Genomic DNA, 21,258 nt, shown 5'->3' with positions numbered 1-21,258 from the left:
GATATTCAGACTAATTACAATGAAATGTTCCCTTTTTTAAGGAAGTGAATTAATATAATTCAAAAATGCTTTCCACCAAAAAAGAAGCCCTGAGAAACTTTTGACTTAATTCTAGTTAGGATAGTAGCTAAGCCAATGGCAATTTGCATATCAGTTGCAAAAGTGCAGGGAACTTTCAAAGACATTTATTTCTATCAAAGTCTGCCAGACCTTGGGAATGCTACATTAAGAGTTATTAGGATGAAAAATTATTAGTTGAATTTTTTTGCCAGGCATCAGTTCTTCACAGCACTTCAGGCAGCTTTTTAAAAAGTAGAGAGTCAAATGAATATTATTTCATAGCTTATACCTTTCTCCCCTCAAATCTTATTAAGCAGTAATATGTGTAGGGATTGAAAAAAATGAAGCTGGACAGAAATGGGCAAAGCCCTTTACTCAGAAATAATACAATCTCATTTAATTATGCAATACAGGTATAATTGAATATATATTTGTTTCTATATGAGATTTACCTTTCTCTTTTGTTATTTTTTTTTTTAAAAACTATTATACAAATAGTCCTTGACTTACGACCACAATTGACCCCAACATTTCTGTTGTTAAGTGAGTTTTGCTCCATTTTACAACCTTTCTTGCCATTGGCATCCTTCAGTCTCAAAAGACTATGGTATCGTCCTCTGGAAAGAGGTCCTAAAACAGCATCTAGTGTGACTAAAAAGGCCAATTCGAGAGTGGCAATCCCTTCCACACTGAGGGCAGATACATTCTGTCCCCTGCCCAGCCCCCAGATTTTGCTGGTTCCGTGACAGTCTTTTTGCCTCAGCCTGCCAAACAAGTGTCTCTTCGAATTGGGGAAGGCCATGCTGCGTCTTTAGCCTCCAAGCTGAACGATCGGAGGTCAAGGTTTCCCAGTTGTTAATGTCCATTCCCAGGGCATTTAGGTCCCTCTTGCAGATATCCTTATATCGCAGCTGTGGTCTCCCTCTGAGGCACTTTCCCTGCATTAATTCTCCATACAGGAGATCTTTCGGAATCTGACCATCAGCCATTCTCACGTAATTCACTTAACTTTCACTTAACTTTCTTGCCACAGTTAAGTGAATTACTGCAGTGGATAAGTTAGTAACACAGTTAAGTGAACCTAGCTTGTCAGACGGTCACAAAAACAGATCACATGACCTTGGGACACAGCAACGGTCATAAGTATGAGTCAATTGCTAAGCATCTGAATTTTGTTTACATGGTCATTGGGGATGAGGACTCGGTTGGGGGCAATATGCTGACTCTGTAAACCGCTTAGAGAGGGCTGTAAAGCACTGTGAAGTGATATATAACTGCTCTTGCTATCATGGGGATATTACAAAGGTCACAAGCATGAAAAACTGTCAGGGTAATGAAGATTTAAAGCTGACCAGCACCTTTAAGACTGAGGATGAGTCAGCAGGGTTATTGCCCTTTAAGAAGCTGTCTATATAAAGAAGGCCATGAGAGGGCATATCTCTCTCCTCGTGTATCACTCTCTCTCCTTGTCGCATATACTGTATCTGCACTGTAGTTCTTCATGTAGAGTTGAAGAAGACTGATTGCTTGCCTGGCTTTGCTTAGCACATGTATGTATATATACTGTATATAACTTGTATATGAACCACTGTTTGTAAAGACAAAACCTCTGTGTACTGTATTTTGCTCCTGGGTTGTCTCAAAATAGCAGTCACGCTGTACACACTCTGACAAAAATGGTCTTAAGTCACTTTTTTCAGTGCCGTTGTAACTTTGAATGGTCACTAAATGAACTGTTGTAGGTCGAGGACTACCTGTCGTTTATTATTTTGGCATGAGTTCTAAACTGGTGAAACAGGAATTCTAGGTACACGGAGCCTGTTCAAGATTCCTGAACAAAAAAATTAAGTGATGAGAAAAATCCCATGATGTTGTATGATCTTGCCCCGACTTAACTGAGAATATCCATGTTATTCCCACAAGAAGAATCCTGGGAGGCAGGTAAGACTGGGAGGAAGGGGTTGAGGGGGAAGTTGACCTAAAGTCACCAAATGAATTTCTATGGTTTATGAAAGATTTAGTTAGAAGTGGATCTCCTGGTCTTTATCCAATGCTTGAGCTCCTGTGACACTCTGGTTCTCATTCTCCATCCATATAGGATACTGTAGATTGCTTTGCAGTGGAGCAGGTTGGGTTAAAAAATGGATTCAAGAGAGCACAGGTTGTGTTTTGAAGGCAAAAGAGACATTCGGTCACCCAGCCTTGTGATACAATTTTCGTAATAGGTCGGTGTGGAACAAGAGGCTGTGAATAAAATGCCCCATTTCACATCATTTTGAATTAAACAGTAAACACTTTCCTTGCGGCTTCTATGTTCTTCTATTCTGCAATTTGCATGTTTGCAAATATCCGACAATTTGTGAAGAATTAAGGAGAGCCTTCTCCAACTCTGTGCTTTTCTGATATTGGTTGTAATTTGCAAACTCCAGCTGTTTGCAGCATAGGACTGGAGAAGGTGGGGGAGAGGAATCTGTTTACACCAGTCACATGGGTTATTTCAGATGAAGTCTCCAGATGAGGTGGATAGCTTGGAAATCATCATTCAATCTGGTCTAAAAATGGGGAAATCAGTTTTCAAATAGTTCCTCCTTATAAACACATCCAGAAGACAAATTATTTCCCTGCCTCCCTAGAAGGGAAATAACATCTAGAGTGGTTCTTAAAACGGTTGCTAAATTTGAAGAAGCATTCTTGCAAAGTTTTAAGAGCAACTTCGATTTGAAAACACATTTACTTGACTATCTGAAGGCGGTGTTATAACCATTTGAAAAAAACAACAACACTGAAGTATAGGTGCAAATTAAGCTGTAACACAGGATGCAGTGGGGGGAAAAAAGCTTAAAATAAATAATGTCTTATTTCTGAATTCTGAAATTTCAGTGCAATTACCTGGCTGGTAACTAAAGTATCATTAATTGCTTAATTAGGCTGCATTTTGCTGCAGAGAATGTAAAATAGGTTCACTTGAAGGAAGATTAAAGGTTGTTGTCAAATACATACACCAACAGTTGATTGCATTAATGGTGTTATTTGTGCTTCTGTAATTGCTGCAGTAATTTATATTTCTGGGCTTATTATTATTACAACACTGAAGATGTCAACTGTCATTATTTAATATTCTTTCTTTCTATAAACCCCCCACTCCTTTGTGTAATTAAACTTCATAATGAAACTAACTCCATAATGCTTTCATCAGAGAGAGAGAAAAAAAAACCTACTGTGATGAGGTGATAGAAATTTTCTATAGAAAGAAGGGGAGAATGGCAGATATCGCTAGTGAATACTAAGGAAGGGCTTTATTATGAGCCTTGGTGGCGCAGCAGACTAAAGCACTGTTAAGTAACACCAGTTGCTTGCAATTACTGCAAGTTCAAATCTCACCAGGCTCAAGGTTGACTCAGCCTTCCATCCTTTCGAGGTAGGTAAAATGAGGACCCGGTTTGTGGGGGCAATAAGCTGACTTTGTATTAAAAAAAAGAACACCGTTTAGGGGGGCCCAAAAGCCCTACTAAGCAGGTATATACAAAAGTATGAAGGCTATTGCTTAACGCATTGTAAGCTGCCCTGAGTCTCCGGAAAAGGGTGGCATATAAATCGAACCAATAAAAATAAATAAAATAAAATATGAGGATTGCTGCTTACATATTATTCCAGCGGGGAGACAATGTATTACCAGGGGGGGAAAAAACCCAGATTAAAATGATATTGGTTTGCCCCCAAATGGATATATTAATGTTTACAGAAATAGGCAAATGTAGATACTGTTATAAGAACCATGGTAGTGCAGTGGTTAGAATGCAGTATTGCTGGCTAACTCTGCTGACTGCCAGCAGTTCAAATCTCACCCGGCTCAAGGTTGACTCAGCCTTCCATCCTTCCGAGATCGGTAAAATGAGGAGCTGGGTTGTTTGGTGCAATATGCTGACTCTGCAAACTGATTGGAGAGAGCTGTAAAAGCACTACAAAATGGTATCTAAGTGTATGTGCTGTTGCTTTTGCTATTATAATTTAATACATCTGCAGATAACAGAGGAGATTGTGATTAGGTGACTTCCCACTGAGTCTGGTGTCCAAGATGATAACTTCTGGTAAACATCTTCAGGTTCCTGCTTTCTTATGAGAGTTTACATGTGTCCCTTAATGTTCTGCTGTGTATTCTGGCCATAGGATCCCACCTCACAATGTTCCTGACACTTGGCCATCCGGCCTTTGTTACAGCTTCAGCAGAGTTCACTACCTCCTCAAGTACTCTGCTCATTGCTGAACAGTTTTCTTCGCATTAAGAAATGTCCCAGATATCCAGCTGAAATCTACTTCCTTCTAATTTAAACCCATTGATTCTTGTTCTATCTTCTGAAGCACCTTAAAACAATTCTGTATAATAATATCATGATACATTATGTAATAATAATCTTCTCCATGAATATCCCCTTGTGATGGAGGATGATGATGCTTGGATGGGTTTGAGAGTTCTGCTGGAGACAGTGTAGTCTATCAGAAGAGTCACCCATGCCAGACAGGTCTTAATGGAAGAGCTAGACTAAGTGTATCAATCAACCCATTTAATATGGTGAGAAATCAAAAAAAGAATCCTACAATGGCTCAATCGTTGCCCAGATCAACAAGGACTATATTTAGAATTTAGAGTTCTGGGCATCTGTCAACAAATGGACAATGGGACTCATCAGCTATGGCTGCGCAACCAGGGTTTAGCCTTGTAGGTTTATCAAAGGGATTATAACCACAGACAAGACAAAGTATATTGTGTTTGAAAATCTCATCATTATAGCCTGCTATTATGAAGCAGGGCTAACTTAAAGCAAATGTTTGAACTGTGGAAAAGAATTTATTCAGACTCAAATACTACCAAGCAATTATTAGCAGATCAAAGAAGATTCATTACCAAAAATAAACTATTCAGGGATGCAGGTCTGGAAGAGATTCAGAAAAATTGTGAAAATGAATCGTAGAACAGATGAAACTCAGATAACAATATGCAGAATTACTAGCAGAAAGACAAAGACTGCCAGCATTGAAAATAGTGCCCAAAAAAGACCTGACATCTACAATAAAGGATGCTTGTAAGGATTAAAATAACATCCATTGAACACTCCAGTTGATTTGCCTATAGTACAGCATTGGTGGTTACAAAAGAACTTGGTAACAAAATTAGAAAACCAAAAGCAAAATCATATTTAATCCCAAAGTGGAAGATCAGACTGGAGCCAAGAAAGTAAAATCAGCTGCAAGTAATTTAAAGAACATGAAAGAGCAAAAAATAAAAAATGTAAGAATCAAGAGAAGCCTAATAAAGATGGATAAAAGAATTTGAAGATGACTTTAGTAAGTAAGTAAGTAAGTAAGTAAGTAAGTAAGTAAGTGAAAAGGATTAAAAACTGAACTTCTGGAAATAATCAATTGCATGACTACTTTTTGTCCAATTACAGCTAAATAGCTTAATGAAATATTGCATAAAGGAAATATTAGTGACTGGTTAATAACTGGTAAAATGTAAAGTGAATACAAATAAAACTTGGCAATGTCTTACAACTGGAACATTTAAAAAAGAAACTGAAGGCTAGATTTTGGCTGCTCAAGAGCAAGGTTTTCAAACTACTGCGCAACTATGGCCAGAACTGAAAAATTATCAAATGACTCAAAGTGCAGATTATGCAAAGCAGAAGAAACAATAGATCACTCACTCATGCAATAAGATATAAACCACTACATAAAGTAGTTGCCAAAATAACCCATGTTTTATATCTGATGAAACAATTCTTATCCATCTATCATAACAGCACAATGGTTTGAAAGATAAATATTAGCAGACACACTGGTGGAAAATAAACTATGCTTTACAATTTTCAGAGGCAATGTGAAGATGTTTTTTATTCTGATAAAATTTGCTCTGTATTGATTTTGGGTTGTATGTATTGAGCCTGTCTCCATTTTAATTTGTTCTTTATGCATTGTTTTATTGTTTATTAACTGTGCAATTGTGGCATTTTAATTTATATATGGGAACCTAATAATACATGTACAGAATACAAGTTTTGTGTTAAATAAATAGTCAGTCAGTTTTGTAAGGCGTGCAAGGAATGGTGAAAGCAGCAAACAAAATCTTGATGTGGGTGTTGCTAGGAAACTAAACACATATCTTTCTATCCAATCCCCCCTCTCCCTCCCTCCCTCCCTCCCTCCCTCCCTCCCCTTTTGCCTCTCCGTCTCTCCATCATGAACTAGTGTTACTGAATCACATTTTTATATCAATCCAGAAATATGTAAGGAGAAGGCATGGTGAAAAGAAACTTAACTCTTTTTAAATGTTTGGTCTTTTTTTAAAAGGGTTTTAAAAATAAATATAATTGTAAAAAAATCAAAGCAACCATTGATTATTCATGTAGGAGAAAAAAGAGGAGCACATTTGATGGTTGTTGTTAGTGCTATTTGTTTGAATGTATATATTTGCAAAGTTTTTCTTTCTGTACGATCAACCAGTATTATGACTTGTAATAAAATTTCTGACTTGTTTTAGTCCAGTAAAGCTGCATCATGAAAACTCACACGCTGAAGCTGAAGTTCTCCAGGAATTAAATTCCCATCAGTTAAATTAAATTAAATTAAGCTCACAGATCTTTGCAGGAATTAAAACCTAGGCCTGCTTTGCGGAGAAGCTGCAGGCTTATTGCCCTTATTACTGCTCCAGATAGGTTAATCAGGAGGTAAAACAAACACAATGCTTTTAAAGTAATGCAATTCAGAAGAAGATTCCTACTGTGTCCTTGACCATCCTGCTCTCCCCCATTGTTTCCTTCTATATTATAGAATGATTTAATTTCTTTAAAACTGTAGTGATGTCAGTGGCCAACCCATATCCTTCTCCAATAAAGGAAAGGGTTTGCTCTCTCTGACTCTCCCTTGCTGTCTCTGTCCCCCCTAAATCTATCTCAAACACTAAAAGCAGTTTGCTTTTGTTTTTAACAGCACATTACTTGTGTAGTTTAGCACACCAGGTGAGCACACATTCTATGCATTTCAGATATTGAGTCTGCAGATGGAATATGCTAAAGATTTTCTGCTCAGACATTCCCCCAGTTCTTCTGTTGTCTGACCAATGTGTTCATTTCGGGATGAGGGTGGGTGGGCTTAAACATATTTCAATTGTATCATTTGAAATATGTTGTGTGGTTCTGAAAGAGTTGTGTGGTTCTGGGTCTGCTTACTGCCCCCTAAAGCAGGGGGCAGGGAGGCCAAAAGGATATAGATAAGGGAGAGATAGATGGGTGAGGGGAGTTGAAGGCAGTCCTTCACCTTAATGAGGTTCAAGGCTGGAAAGGATTAGGGTGGGTACTCGCTTAACAATCCATATTCTTGGCTAATGACCACAATGAGGAGTGCTGGGATTGCCATCATTAGTTGGTGCGGTTATGTGACATTGTGGTTTACAACTGCATTGATTTATAACAGCAATCCCAGTCCCAGTTGTGGTCAGAGATCGAGAACTATATGTACTCTAGAACACATCTTGATAATTGTTTCTATCCTACAATGTTTTATAAAATCATATAGAAACTTCCTTCTCTCCCTCCCTCCCTCCCTCCCTCCCCCCTTCCTTCCTTTTTCTTCTAGGAGGGAGGGGGCTTAGATAATGAAAGCAGCACTGTGTTGTCATGATAAAGCCTTGTCTCTTTCATGCAGGCATTGTAATAGCAAAGCGACGCAGCCTGCACTGTATGGCCTGACTTTTTCATCATTTTGACAAAAGCTTCGGAACCTGCAGATGCCACAGTCTATGGACTCCTTTAGTCTGAACCATATATAAAAGAAGTGCAAGCCAGATGAACTGTAGGGTGAAAGCTAAATCATCCATGTTAATTTCAAATAGGAAGTATGGATGTTTATCCTATGTCCTTTTTTCATGAAGTATTTCCATTTATTTATTTATTTATTTATTTATTTATTTATTTATTTATTATCAATATTTCATCCTTCTATTCAAATGTGCACTTGAATGGGGATTCAGGGTAGCTCATAATAGTGAAAAGAATGTGTAAGTCAATCAATTTCAAAGAAAGCATGAGAATAGGTCAACACAAAAAAAAAGAACAAGAAACAAGAACCTCATCTACTTTCAGTGGCCTTGGAAGCTAAGCAGAGTAGGAGCTCATTAATTTTGGAAAGAAGACCACCAAGAATAGTAGGACTGTAAACTAGATGTTGAAAAGTTGAAAACTATCCCAGGGGAGATCCCAAACTGCTTCTATATTATAGTTCTGTAAACATAGTTACCAGGAGTCAAGATAAGCTCAAGGGTGTATTTACCCTCCTATTAGTAAATTCACACTGTCTATGGTACAAATGCCATCCTACAAATGGACCTTAACTTATTGCTACAAGAGTGTCCATCTTTTTAAATATAAGGCACTCCAGGTGTAGCACAAGATTAAATCTCTTACCTGCTTTGTTGCATAGTGATGTGGTAGGCCACCTATAAGTATTGGTCCTGTTGGCTGCCCAATGAGAGATGACCAGGGATTGCCGATTCTGGACCTTTTCACAGTAATTCCCGGGATAGTCATGACAGCCTCACGTGTTTCCAGATCTTGCCTACATACATTTGGAAGGAGGAGAAGGAAAGACAAGTTTTAAAAGTGAGCTCAATAATCTGAAAGAGTTCCTTGACAAACTCATTACAATATGTCCATAAAAGGATGGATATTCTTTGATATACCACCTCTAAATTAATAGCAATTTAAAGGTGACTGAGGAAATGACTGTAAAACACACACACACTCCTTTTCTCTTGTTTTGAGCAGCTTTTCTAAAATATGAAGTTAATCTACCATTATTGTCGCAATTTTATATTACAAAAGAGTAAAAAATAATTTACAGTTTAAAGTATTTTGTTACAATGGAAAACATGCCATCTGATTTGTTATTACTATTTCTAAGGCTGCAAATTGATAAAGCGTCCTTTTGCTCAAAGTACTTCATGTAAAAATCATTCAGAAATATCCCCGTATGCCAAAGTAAAATAACTAAAGCAATGGACTTCTGCTAATTTGTTAGACTCATTGTAATTAAGATTTAAAGCTTAAATGTCCTTGTTCACCATACAATCTGATTCTGAATCTTTCCATTTGGCTCCACTCATACTTAATAAATATTTTGGATCATGTTTTGTCAACAACCAATAGAGGTTATCACTGAACAGTTGGTAACCTTTTAAAAATATTTTGAAATACTTAGTTATTCAGATCTCGGAGAATACATTATTTCTTAAGCTAAAGGGATCTAAGAAATGGAGATAAGCTTGTGTACCCTATCACATAATGATCACATTCTTCTGCTAATAAATCAGCCCTCACCAATCGTACAACACAAACAGGAGATGCCAACCAGATCAAACTTCTACTCATCTTTGAAAAAACTGGAGGTGGAATCAATGTCTCTCACTCATGTTCCTTTTGTTCCAACTTGTCTTTGAAACCACCTGCTATTTTCCACTGGAGAAACAGCTTGCTGTGCCCCCACTTCTGATTTCCATTTCAATTGACCCAACTTGAAGAAAAATTCTGAAAGACAGCTTTGTTAACAAGACCGTCCTCTTGGTTTGTTGCCACTGATCAACCAAGCCAACTGCAAAGCTGAACTGGACCCATGGATAAGAGGAGGCTTTTGGGGCTTCTCAGAAGACAAATGCTTGGTTTGCCATTTGTGAAATGATTTCTTCTAGGGCAGGAGTGCGCAAATGTGGCTCTTTTACAATCTGTGGACTTCAACTCCCAGAATTCCTGAGCCAGCTTGGCCCACCCTAGGGGATGAAAATACCATGCAGAATAGATGTTGGAATCGCAGAAGAAGAGGATAAATCAAGAGGAGGAGGAATATGGGTTAGTTTGGGAATGATTTGCAAATCAGACAGATGGCAATGCTGATGTCAGAAAGAAAGGGAGAGAAGTCAGAAAGAAAAGGGTGTACAGTATGTTAAAGATGAATAATTGATGGTACCACTTACTTTTACTTTGACCTAGCCACTGCTTATTTTAGCCCTGTGCACAAATTAATATGTAATTCTAAACTGATCATTTCCAAGGAACATCTTTGTCAAAACAAAGCAGAGGAAATGGAAGATTTTATGGAATAAATTAGAAGCGGGGAAAAGACAGCTGGGAATTAACTGAAACCACTTTGAATGTGTTTGCATAATACCTTACGCTTATATAACATATTGACTTGTATAAGGTATTTTAAAAAAGCATATCTGACTGTCTATCTTGTATGGCTGCCCATTTATCCAGAGAAATGTGGGGAGGTGAACAAAATAAAAATATAACAATCCATTTGTTAATCGAAGTAAGGCATTATAGAAATCTATCCATATATGTAGATATAAATAAATACTTTAGGGATTCCTTAAGATCTTCTCCAGATATTGAGATCTTATGTGACTGAATGTGCACTGATAACATCTGGACCAACTTATCAAAGATCTCTTGAAAGAAAAGACAGAAAGAAAGAAGTGAAGCAAGCTATTCCATCAGTTCTGCTGAGGGATCAGCTTCATTATACAGTATCCCTTCTTCCATCAACCATCAGGCTGCAAAAAAAGGGAGAGATGGAACCAGGAATATCTAGTTCCTTCTCTTCTGGAAACAATCTGAACCCATGTTCAAAATGTGCATTTTTGTCATTTAAGAAATAATGCTTGAGTTAGTTTTCTTCCTTCTCCATAACCTCGCATCTATGCTGATCTTTCAAAGAACCATTTTGGGCTGAAGAACAGAATAAACAAGGATTGAGAGAAGGGGCAGCAGCATCAGAGACAGAATTGGAGATCTAGAAGAAGAATAAGAACGAGGGAGGGAGAAGCAGGTGTAAAGCCACCTGCTCTGTGCGTGCACAAAAGGAAGAAAGATGTGAGATGGCGGAGGCAAAAAAGCTGGAGGACATCAATCAAGAACATACATCAAGGATGTGGAGTGAGACAAAGTGGGCACAGGAGAGGGAAACGATCTTTTTTCTTTTTTTCTTTTTGCACTTTGCTGCTAGAAATGAAGCAGAGCTGCCTAGGCAGGTCATGTATACTGGGATTTACAGCCAAATATTGGCTTCAGGCCACTGCTACTTGATAAAAGATACAGCAATTTGTCTGAGATGTTTTCAGCATAACAGCTGTTATGTATGCATTTGCCTACAAGCAAGTAATATTCTGGAATTGTTTCCTTGGGCTTTCTGTTGGTAGGACAAGATGTTAACAATTCAGGATTCCGGTGACCAGTTTTTCACCTTGTGCTTGTGTAGTTTTGTACCCTCTGATAAGGTTGAATTGAACATTTCTAAGAGAGGATAAATTAAAATAACAACCTTCAGAAATTATTCTTTAACATTTGAAGCAGATACTACTGCCCAGTAGTTCATGTCTAGCATAAGTATCCCATCAAGCTTCTTCTACACCCATTGAATAGGGTGTTTTATTTTTGTGGGCTCAGTGATGGCGTCCTCCTTCTCTTCATTCAGTCCTGAAATGTATGCACAATAATTCAAGCGCTCTTGTGGGTTAAGCCGCTAATAGCTGTGCCCTAACAGTAATTGTATAGCTTCATCTTTTGTGCTTCCCATAAATATAATAATTAAACATTGGCCTTCTAATTATAACCTGGATGATGAGATCTGTCCAAATGGAGCTGTATTCAGCGCCCAGGGCCATTCAAAATTGGATGGATAGAAAGGTCAGATGATCTGCTAATACGCCATAGGGAGAAAGGGTGACTTAGCATAACAAAAACATTTGCAAGCATCTCCAAACTCATGTGTGTGATGTCCTATTTAATGGCATTTGTCAGCAAGTACTGACAATATATTTTAGACTCTATGGCAAAATCATTTAAAAGATAATGAAACTTCAGATTGCCTTTCCTGCCAAGCGCGTTAAATGTTACTCTTACTAAGAACAACATTTCTCACTCTTTTGGACTCTGAAAGAATGTGGTCCTGTTTCCTGAATGCACTGGTCACTCTCTATCATATTTGTAGACAAATATGGCATTTATTTCCAATCCATTGTTTGGTGCCATTGAAGTCATTTGTAATATTATTAGCTGTGATCATCATAACCATCAATCTTAAAAGAACCCAAGTGGCTATAATTTTAATTAAATTGAAATGCTAATGTCAATAGGATTTTTTTTAAAAAAACCCATACTATCTACAATCTGTAAAAGTTATTCATCACCCACAATATTGGAGCAATAATAGTCCATTATTTCACCATTGGAGTACATTAATCATTGTTGTCCCTGGTATTAATATTTCATCAGTCACTATGAAAATTTATTACTTGTGTAATTGAACATTCTTTGGGCATATCTTTCTATACTTTTTAGAGCGCCAGTATGGCCTTTTCCTGACTTTATATATTTAGAAGGTTCAAAAGAATTTTTATGTCACTGCACATTTCCTAGCTCAAGTAACACATAAATTAGATTTCTCTTTCAGTTTAAATAATGCATGTTATCAGATCTGCGGTGAAATGCCTAGCATTGAAAGAATCAGTCTTTCTTGCTGACTTATATTATTTTCACATATATATGTTCATAAATCTGTTTCTACTGGTATATTAAACTATTTTTTTAAAAAATATGTAAATCTGCATTTAAATAATATTTAAATATGAATTTGAATATGCTGATAGATATAACTGATTGCGGGTATGCTTGTTTGAGTGGAGAATTGTACTGCAAACTGTGAAGAACTCCATATACACAGATCAATTATTTTCACTACTTTAGACTAGAGTCAACAATCAGCTTGATTTCTTTTGTACAATAGTGTTCTTATGTTCTCAATCAACTTGGGGCTTTTTTTGCATTTTAGATTCATAATCAAAACAATCATTTTCCCAATCGCCATCTTTCAGTATATAAATAAAAATAGATACAAAGAAATAATCTGTATGATTATTAGAAATAGCATGTTTGTCCACATATTAGAGAGTAGATATAGCTGTCAAGCTGTTTCATTCTGCTATAATGTGTTTGCCTCTGCACATATGTGCATTTAAATATATATTTTTTAAAAAACACAATCAACTTGATTTCTCTCTAAATGTCCATGAGGGACCAGAAGTGTAGAACCCTTCTTAAGGATTATTTGTGACTCCACTCTATAGCAGCAGTTATAATGAAGAGGACTTATTTCTCTGACTCTATTATGTTTGCATGACTTGTTTTGTATTGTATAACACTGCCACTATCAAGATGTTGAGGAAGGGAAGCTGAATCATTTGTTATGTCCAACTTTCATTATTTATCCCAAACATGGTTGTACAGATTCATCCAGATTCATTGAAGCAAATCACCGGGCAGCAGAATGGGACACCTCACCAGGAGTGAAATCTAAAATTTGTTACTACCGGTTTTGTGGGTGTGGCTTGGTGGGGGGGGGTAATGTGACTGGGTGGGCGTGGCCATTTTTTTTAACTTTTAAAACCATTTTTTACATGTAAAACCATGTAAAAAAATGCTTTCAAAAGGCTCTGAATGATACAAGCTGAATTGCCTGATTAGCAGGCAACTCAGCTGGGATCGTCAATGCCATTTAAAAGGAAAAAAAGTTTTTTTTCTTTTAAATGGCTCTGGCGATCCAAGCTGAGTTGCAACTCAGCTGCGATCATCAGAGCTTGGATCATCAATGACACTTAAAAGAAAAAAAGTTTTTTTTCTTTTAAATGGCTCTGACGATCCAAGCTGAGTTGCCTGATCGGCAGGCAACTCAGCTGGGATCGTCAGAGTTTGGCTCGTCAGAGCCATTTAAAAGAAAAAAAAAGACTCTGATGATCGCACAGCTCAGCTGGGCATGGGGGGCAGGGGCAGGGATTTTTGCTACTGGTTCTCCAAACTGCCCACCGCTATCGCTACCTACTCGCCCGAGCTGGTCTGAACCGGGAGCATTTCACCCCTGTATCTCACCATAGCCAACTGATGGTGAGACAACTTGCTGTGGCCAACACATCATGGGACAACTCACTGAGACAATTGAATATGGGATAATTCACCAATCACCATGGGACAATTCAATGTGGGATAACTCAATGTTCTCTGTAGGACAAGTCAACACAGCCAAATCACCACGGGGCAATTCAACACCGATAACAGTGGCAGATAGCAATACAGTTATCTTGCACTCAGTTATATCACACTGCAATGAGTTGTCCTGCAGTGAGCTGTTGTGCGACGAGTTGGTGGCAGTGAGTTGTTGGTAGTGAGTTGTATTAAACTCGCGGGAGAAGCCTTGGAAACTGCCTGTTCTAAACATTATGCATTCTTCCAGTTTGAATATCTTAATGGGTAGAGATGGGAGATGCTGACGACACTTGGTTCTGCTGCTCTCTCAATCTAAGAAATAAATAGCACCTTTGAACATTGCTTATAATTCATGATGAGCTGGATGAGGGAAAGCAAGCTACAATTATACCCGGGCAATATGGTAGTGTATTAGATAATGAGAAAGCTGAATCAAAACTATTTTTAATAGTTTTAATAATATCTGCGGCTTTTTGTTTGATTTGTTGATTTTGATTTTTTTTTCTTACTTCTCAGTGTCACATTTCAATCAGGTGGCCATTTAAATGACTTAAATAGGAAAACCCCCCAAAGAAACAAAGTCAGGTGATACTCTTGGATGGAACTGCACTCATCCAGAAATAGAAGGTTAAGAGTTTAGGCCTTTGCCACCGCAGCTGTCACTAGATTTGCAAGTGAAAGTTATGGGAAATAGCACATTAGCACAAGTGCTAACAAGGGCTAATACAATAAGTGTGACTTGAGCTCCTGAGCTCCTCAAAACTAGCAATGGTCATCAAAGTGGCATTCCACTGAGTCAGGGCTTGGGTTCATCTAGTTTAATGCTCTATTTTTATATAAAGTGCTACTTCATGATCATTTAGGGTCATTTTTCATGGAGACTGCTTTCTATTGAAGTTGGGACTTTCTATATACTAAAAATGAATTAAGCCACTGAGTTATAGGGGTTCTTCCTATATGCCTTTAGAAATACAAATAACCCAACCTTCAGTTTTAATAGAAAAAATGTGAATAACTCATGGTGGCAATATGGGTCTGATTTTAATTAATAGCTTTCCACTTTTGAGAGGGGTGGTGGTACAATGGCTCAATGATGCTGGGCTTGGCAGCCGGAAAGCCGACAGCCCCGGTTCAAGACCTGAGCATCATGTGATGGGGTGAGCTCCCGTCCTTGCCTTAGCTCCTATCAACTTAGTAGTTCAAAAACATGCAAATGCGAGCAGCTAAATAGGCAGCACTTTGGTGGAAAGGTAACAGTGCTTCATGATGTCATGGCTACTTGACCACAGAAACATTTTTGGGCAGCACTGACTCAATGGACACTGAAACAGAGATGAGCACCATCCCTATAATCAGCAACAACTAGTGGAGTAAAAATCTGCAGGGATTCCTTTACCGCTTTACTTTTGGGAGGCGAGCAAACTGTTGGTCATTCTCTTCTCTTTCCTTCCACATTTCCCAACATTAGTACCTTCTCTAGAGAGCCTGGTCTTTGCCTAATGTGTCCATTGTGAGATAATTTGAGCCCAGTCACTTGTGCCTTGTCTGAGAATTCTGTGTTAATTTATTCAGTAATCCATTTGTTTTCATGACTGTCCACGGTGTTCTCAGGAGTATTCTCCAACAACAATGTTCAAAACTGTCAATACTGTTCCTACATTGCTTTTTCAAAGCCCAACTTTCATAGAGTGTAACAAGCAATACCATAGTCTGCACAGTTCTGACCTTTGTAAATATAGATGCATCACAGCATTTGAATATCGTTACCAAGACTTTCAAGGCTGTTCCACCAAGTGCAAGCCAGTGGCACATGTATTGATTGCTTGTTCCTTTACTGCTAATAGCTGATGCTAAAAGGAAGAAGCTATCCACCATTTATACATAGAATCACTCTTTGAGGCAGATGGATGATTCAAAAATGAAAAACAAACAAACGAACAGAAAGATACCTTCATTGTCAATTCTAAGACTGGTTGTTCAATCTGTTGTCATTAGTTTGTTCTTTCTCTTTAAATCTAGTCCCCCACCCCAACTTTGCTCTTGAACTTTCATTATTAGGACTTGGAGATCCTTTGCACAGCTATCAGGACAGTGTCATCAGAATAAGGCAAGTTATTGATGTTTCTTCCTCCAATTTTTGGTCTCAACTTTTTGACCAATTCTAAAACATTGGCATTATTATTGTTGTTATTACCATTTTCAGGCTATTTTCATTATGCCAAAATAAAATTATGAAATTGTTGTAGAACTGACTTAATGATTTTTAACATTAACGTTAATATTTAAACAGAAATTCCTATTCTAGAATTATGCAAACTGAGCCTTCTCCAGTGAGCTAGGAGAAGGCTCAATTTGCATAATGTGAATGAAGCTTTGTACTTCATAGGTACATCATGTGTATGAAGTTTTGAAATGGAATTGTATTGAAGGTTTCTGATGATGTTGATGTTGATTTCATCTCAAATTTTCCTTTTGATGCTACTGATTAGCCATCTATTGGGTGATTTGTGTCAAAATATTGTTTAATAGCCTCATCAAGCTGTTATCTTTGAAAAGCTGTAAAACAATGGTTATGATCCACTAATTAGTATTATTAAATTGTTATTAATTAAATTACAATCAATTAGATATAATTACAGCCATCTTGTTCAATTAATTTTGTAGAGAAACTAATTGCCTGTTCTTCTCAACTCTAGTGATCTTTCTCAAAATTACTTAAGGGAAATAAAACACATGTACCTTCTCCACCTTCCCACATATTACTAAGAACTCAAAAGATGATTTTGGACTGAATGGAAACTATAAAACCAAATAACGCCAAAATTGATGTTGGCATATGACTGAATTTTAACTTCATTTACATTATAAGTTATAAATAAGATAGCCATTGTAAGGACAAACACCTGGGGAAGTTTAGATAAATTAGAAGAGTGAGGAAAATTCTCAAGGACGACTCTCACCATGGTCACCACTTCTTTAGCCTCCTACCACCGGGAAGGAAATATAGAAGCATAGCCAGCCACCCAAACAGGCTGAAGAACAGTTTTTATCTGAGGGATGTCAGACACCTGAATGCAAAATAACATCATAACTATGTAGTACGATGGACTTGCAGGGCCGGCGCAATGCATAACATGTTCCCACTGGTGCAATAGGACTGGGTGTTTTGTTAATATGATTTATTGGGTTAGAGATTTTCTGTCTTCACTGTGAGTTGTATTGTGTTGGGGGGATGCACTGAGGGAGCTCAACCAATCTCATTGTACATATGTTGTGCACTGACAATAAAGATTTGAATTGAATAAGTATTATTTATAGATTAAGTATTATTATAATATTATTAAGTATTATTATAGAATAAGTATTATTTATTTGATTTCCATTGCCTCCCAACTCAACCAAGTGACTCTGGGTGGCTTACAATTCTAAAATTAAAACAATTTAAAAAACATTAAAACAATAAAAAAACATCCACAAAATAAATAAGTACAGCAATGATTATTAATCAATTAACAGTAAAACCAAGTAACAGGGTCCTTGACAGATTCCAAGCCCCAGGTCTGGGTAGACAGTCAAGTTTTTTAAATTTGCGAAAAACCGACAGTTGGGGCCATTCTGATCTCTGAGAGAATATTCCACAAGGCAGAGCCTACAGCAGAGAAGGCCTGTCTTCTAGTTCCTTCCAGTCAAAACTCTTTGACTGACAGGATCTGCAGCGTGCCCAGTCTGTGGATAGGACTGGACAGGTAGAAATTCTTGGAAAAAGATGGACCTCAGATAACCTGGTTTTCTCTTCTCTGTGTTACAGTCCAAGTAAATAAGTTCTATCAAGTAGGTCAAATTATGGTCCCATTCAGGGATGGGCTTCAGATCCTTTAGCAATGGGTTTTCTGCCCCATTTCTGGTTGGGCGTGGCCATGGTGGGCATGGCCTAGTCAGCTGCCTGCACCATGGAGGGGGGGAGTTTTGCCCTCCCCAGGCTCTGGAGGCTTTCCTCGAGCCTCTAGGAGGGCAAAAACAGCTTCTCCTGGGGTCTGGAGGCCCTCTGGAGGCTGGAAACAGATCTGTTTCTGGACTTCCAGAACCTCCGGTACTCCCGGTTTTTGCCCTCCCAGACCCACCGTGCGGCCCCTGCACTTACTTGGAATGATGAATGGGCTCTGTGGAGACTCCTGGGAGGGGTGGGGTGGGGTGGCCAGCCAGGGGTGGCATTTGGGGGTTCACCAAACCCCAGCAATCCTTGGCTAGAGGATTGCCTGAACCCTGCCGAACCCCCAGGAGCCCATCTCTGGTCCTATTCCATTATCTAGAAAGTATCTAATCTTCTAATTCATGAGAAAGTGTACATGATTGTTAATTTGAACACTTGTTTATTAGATCCAAATCCTTTTTGCTTGGATAGTTTAATCCCAGAAAGATGTGTGATTGGATCCATAGAGTGGCAAATTCATCGTGTGAGAAGTTGAGTCCACCTGTTTTGAAGGAGCAGTTTAGGGAGTGGCCCCAAGTTCAGATTAGTATAACCTTTGTATTTGTAAAGGGATTCAGTGGAATCTACAAAATGTGATTATTGTTACTCCATTGCTTCTGCATTATTATTATTATTATTATTTAATGAGGTGAGCTTCAATGCAGAGCAGAAGATCATCATTTTGACTTTCCAACCAAGTGGGGGAAAAAAATCAGCAATTGTTAGAGTGATCAGGAGCGGAAACATTTACGAAACGAGGATAAAATGAATCATGATTAGCAATAAAGGAAAAGTTAAATGAGGCTAAAGGAAGACTGGTAATAAACTACAAAATATCTCTGGCTTCCATCATCCCTGCTTTACAAAGGTATGCTGAGGCTTAGACTATCAAATGCTTTCAAGAAGCATTTGCATGAAAAAGGAAAGCACTGAATTGCCCGCAGGAATAGCATCTTCAGTGATAGTGAGAAGATCTTGTTTATTGTCATTTTATTATTTATTTATAAACTTTATGTCCTGCCTTTTCTCTAAGAGCTGAAGGAAGCTTATGTGGAGATCTCTGCAATGTTATCTGCAATGTTTCGATATCTCTGCAATAACAACCATATGAGTAGTTTGAGAGAGAAGGATTGGTCTAAAGCAACCCTGTAAGCTCCATGGCTTAATACAAGTGTACAAGGTTGTGATTAAGATGCTGCATATGAACTTGGGTCGAAAGACCAACATGTTATGCATTACACAACATGAATTCCCAGAGACCTTCTATCATTTCTCTCTTTTCCTAGGTAAGTATGCCAGTATTTTCTGTGAGGGTGAATGGGCATAACATCAATCTGAAAATGATATGGAAGCTTTGCTTGAGGAATATATATGCTGTGATATTGGCTGCAGCAGATGTACCCTAGAACATGTGGCTTGGGGAGCATTTCTCTACAAATATGTGATAGACAGGTCAAGGGCCTTCTTCTGATGTTGTGCAACGCCAGGTCCGTAGTAAATAAAGCCCCCCTCATCTGTGATCTTGTTCAGGAGGGGGGAGCGGACCTGGCGGGTATTACGGAGACCTGGTTGGGCCCGGAGGGAGGGGTCCCTCTGGTAGAAATGTGCCCACCAGGCTTCCGCGCATTCCATCAGCCGAGGTCACAAGGGAGGGGCGGGGGAGTAGCGGTTATTATTAGAGAAGGCCTTAGGCCCAGGGAGACCACTGTACCTCAGACAGCTGGTGGTGAGTCCCTCCTTGTGAAGTGGGGCCATGGGGTTCAGATGGGCTTGCTGATCACGTACCTGGCTCCCTGCCGCGTGGCAGCAACCCTGCCTGAGCTACTCAACGTTATTGCTGCGGTGGCGGTTGATACCCCCAGACTTATGGTCATGGGGGATTTCAACCTGCCGTCCGTGGGCGAGACGTCTGAGGTGGCTCGGGAGTTCATGGCTTCCATGACGGCCATGGATCTGACCCAACTAATTCATGGCCCTACGCACACTGGGGGAAACACACTGGACTTGCTTTTTGTCTCTGGACAGTGGTTGAGTGATCTTGAGATAGGGGATGTAGTCATCGAGCCCTTGTCATGGTCGGATCACTCTCTCCTTCGCCTTGACCTTCGTACCGCGGCACCCCGCTGCAGGGAGGTGGAACCGCCCCAGGCGCCTGATGGAACCCGATAGGTTCCAGACGGAGCTTGGGCCAATTCCTGAGGTTCTGGCTCACGCCTCGACTGGAGACCTAGTGGCCGCCTGGGATAGGGCGGCCGCTGGGGCCCTGGATCGAGTCGTGCCTTTGTGGCCTCTGACCCGGCGCGGATCTCGCCTTGCTCCTTGGTTTACCGAGGAGCTGAGGGAGATGAAGCGCCGGAAAAGACGCCTAGAGAGTAGTTGGAGAGCTAGTCTTTCTGAATCGGACCGGACACTGGTTAGATCCCATATTAGGACTTACCTAGTGGCGATAAAAGCAGCAAAATGTACGCATTTTGCTGCTCTTATTGCGTCATCAGATAATCGCCCGGCCGCCCTGTTTAGGGTGACCCACTCCCTGCTCCACCAGGAAGCGCGGGAGGACCCCTTGGAGGGAAGAGCCGAGGACTTTGTTCAGTATCTGTATGACAAAATCACTCAGATTCGGGAAGGTCTGGACTCTGACTGGGTAGATCCAGCGAGAGTGACGGAGGCAGGTCTTGAGACTGTTATCTGGGATGAGTTTGATCCTGTGACCCCAGATGACGTGGACAGGATTCTGGGTAGATTGAACGCGACCACATGTTTGTTGGACCCGTGTCCCTCCTGGTTAGTGCTGGCTTCCCGGGAGGTGACGCGAGGCTGGCTCCAGGGGATTATAAATGCTTCATTGGGTGAGGGTGTCTTCCCCGCCGCCCTTAAGGAGGCGGTGGTGAGGCCCCTCCTCAAGAAGCCTTCCCTGGACCCGGCAATATTGGCTAATTATCGTCCAGTCTCCAACCTTCGTTTTGTGGCGAAGGTTGTTGAGAGTGTGGTTGCGGGACAGCTTCCCCAGTACCTGGATGAAGCGTCGTATCTGGATCCGTTCCAGTCGGGTTTCAGGCCTGGATACAGCACGGAAACGGCATTGGTCGCGTTGGTTGATGATCTCTGGAGGGCTCGGGACAGGGGCTGCTCCTCTGTCCTGGT

The 21,258-nt window shown here is 39.6% G+C and overlaps 1 protein-coding gene across 1 annotated transcript in view; it reads right to left on the bottom strand.

The window, feature by feature from the left end:
• Nucleotides 1-21,258, bottom strand: part of EYS (eyes shut homolog) — an 871,663-nt gene that overhangs the window by 216,490 nt on the left and 633,915 nt on the right. Inside the window, exon 35 of the mRNA XM_070932259.1 lies at nucleotides 8,517-8,667. Coding sequence (XP_070788360.1) covers nucleotides 8,517-8,667 — 151 coding nt within the window. The remainder of the gene's footprint in view (nucleotides 1-8,516; nucleotides 8,668-21,258) is intronic.

The sequence above is a fragment of the Pituophis catenifer genome, unplaced genomic scaffold (assembly GCF_029215685.1).
Source record: "Pituophis catenifer annectens isolate HBS135680 unplaced genomic scaffold, rPitCat1.0.hap2 SCAF_1, whole genome shotgun sequence".
Classification (NCBI taxonomy): Eukaryota; Metazoa; Chordata; class Lepidosauria; order Squamata; family Colubridae; genus Pituophis; species Pituophis catenifer.
The sequence above is the reverse complement of the archived record's forward strand: the minus strand, read 5'-3'. Positions and strand labels throughout refer to the sequence as shown.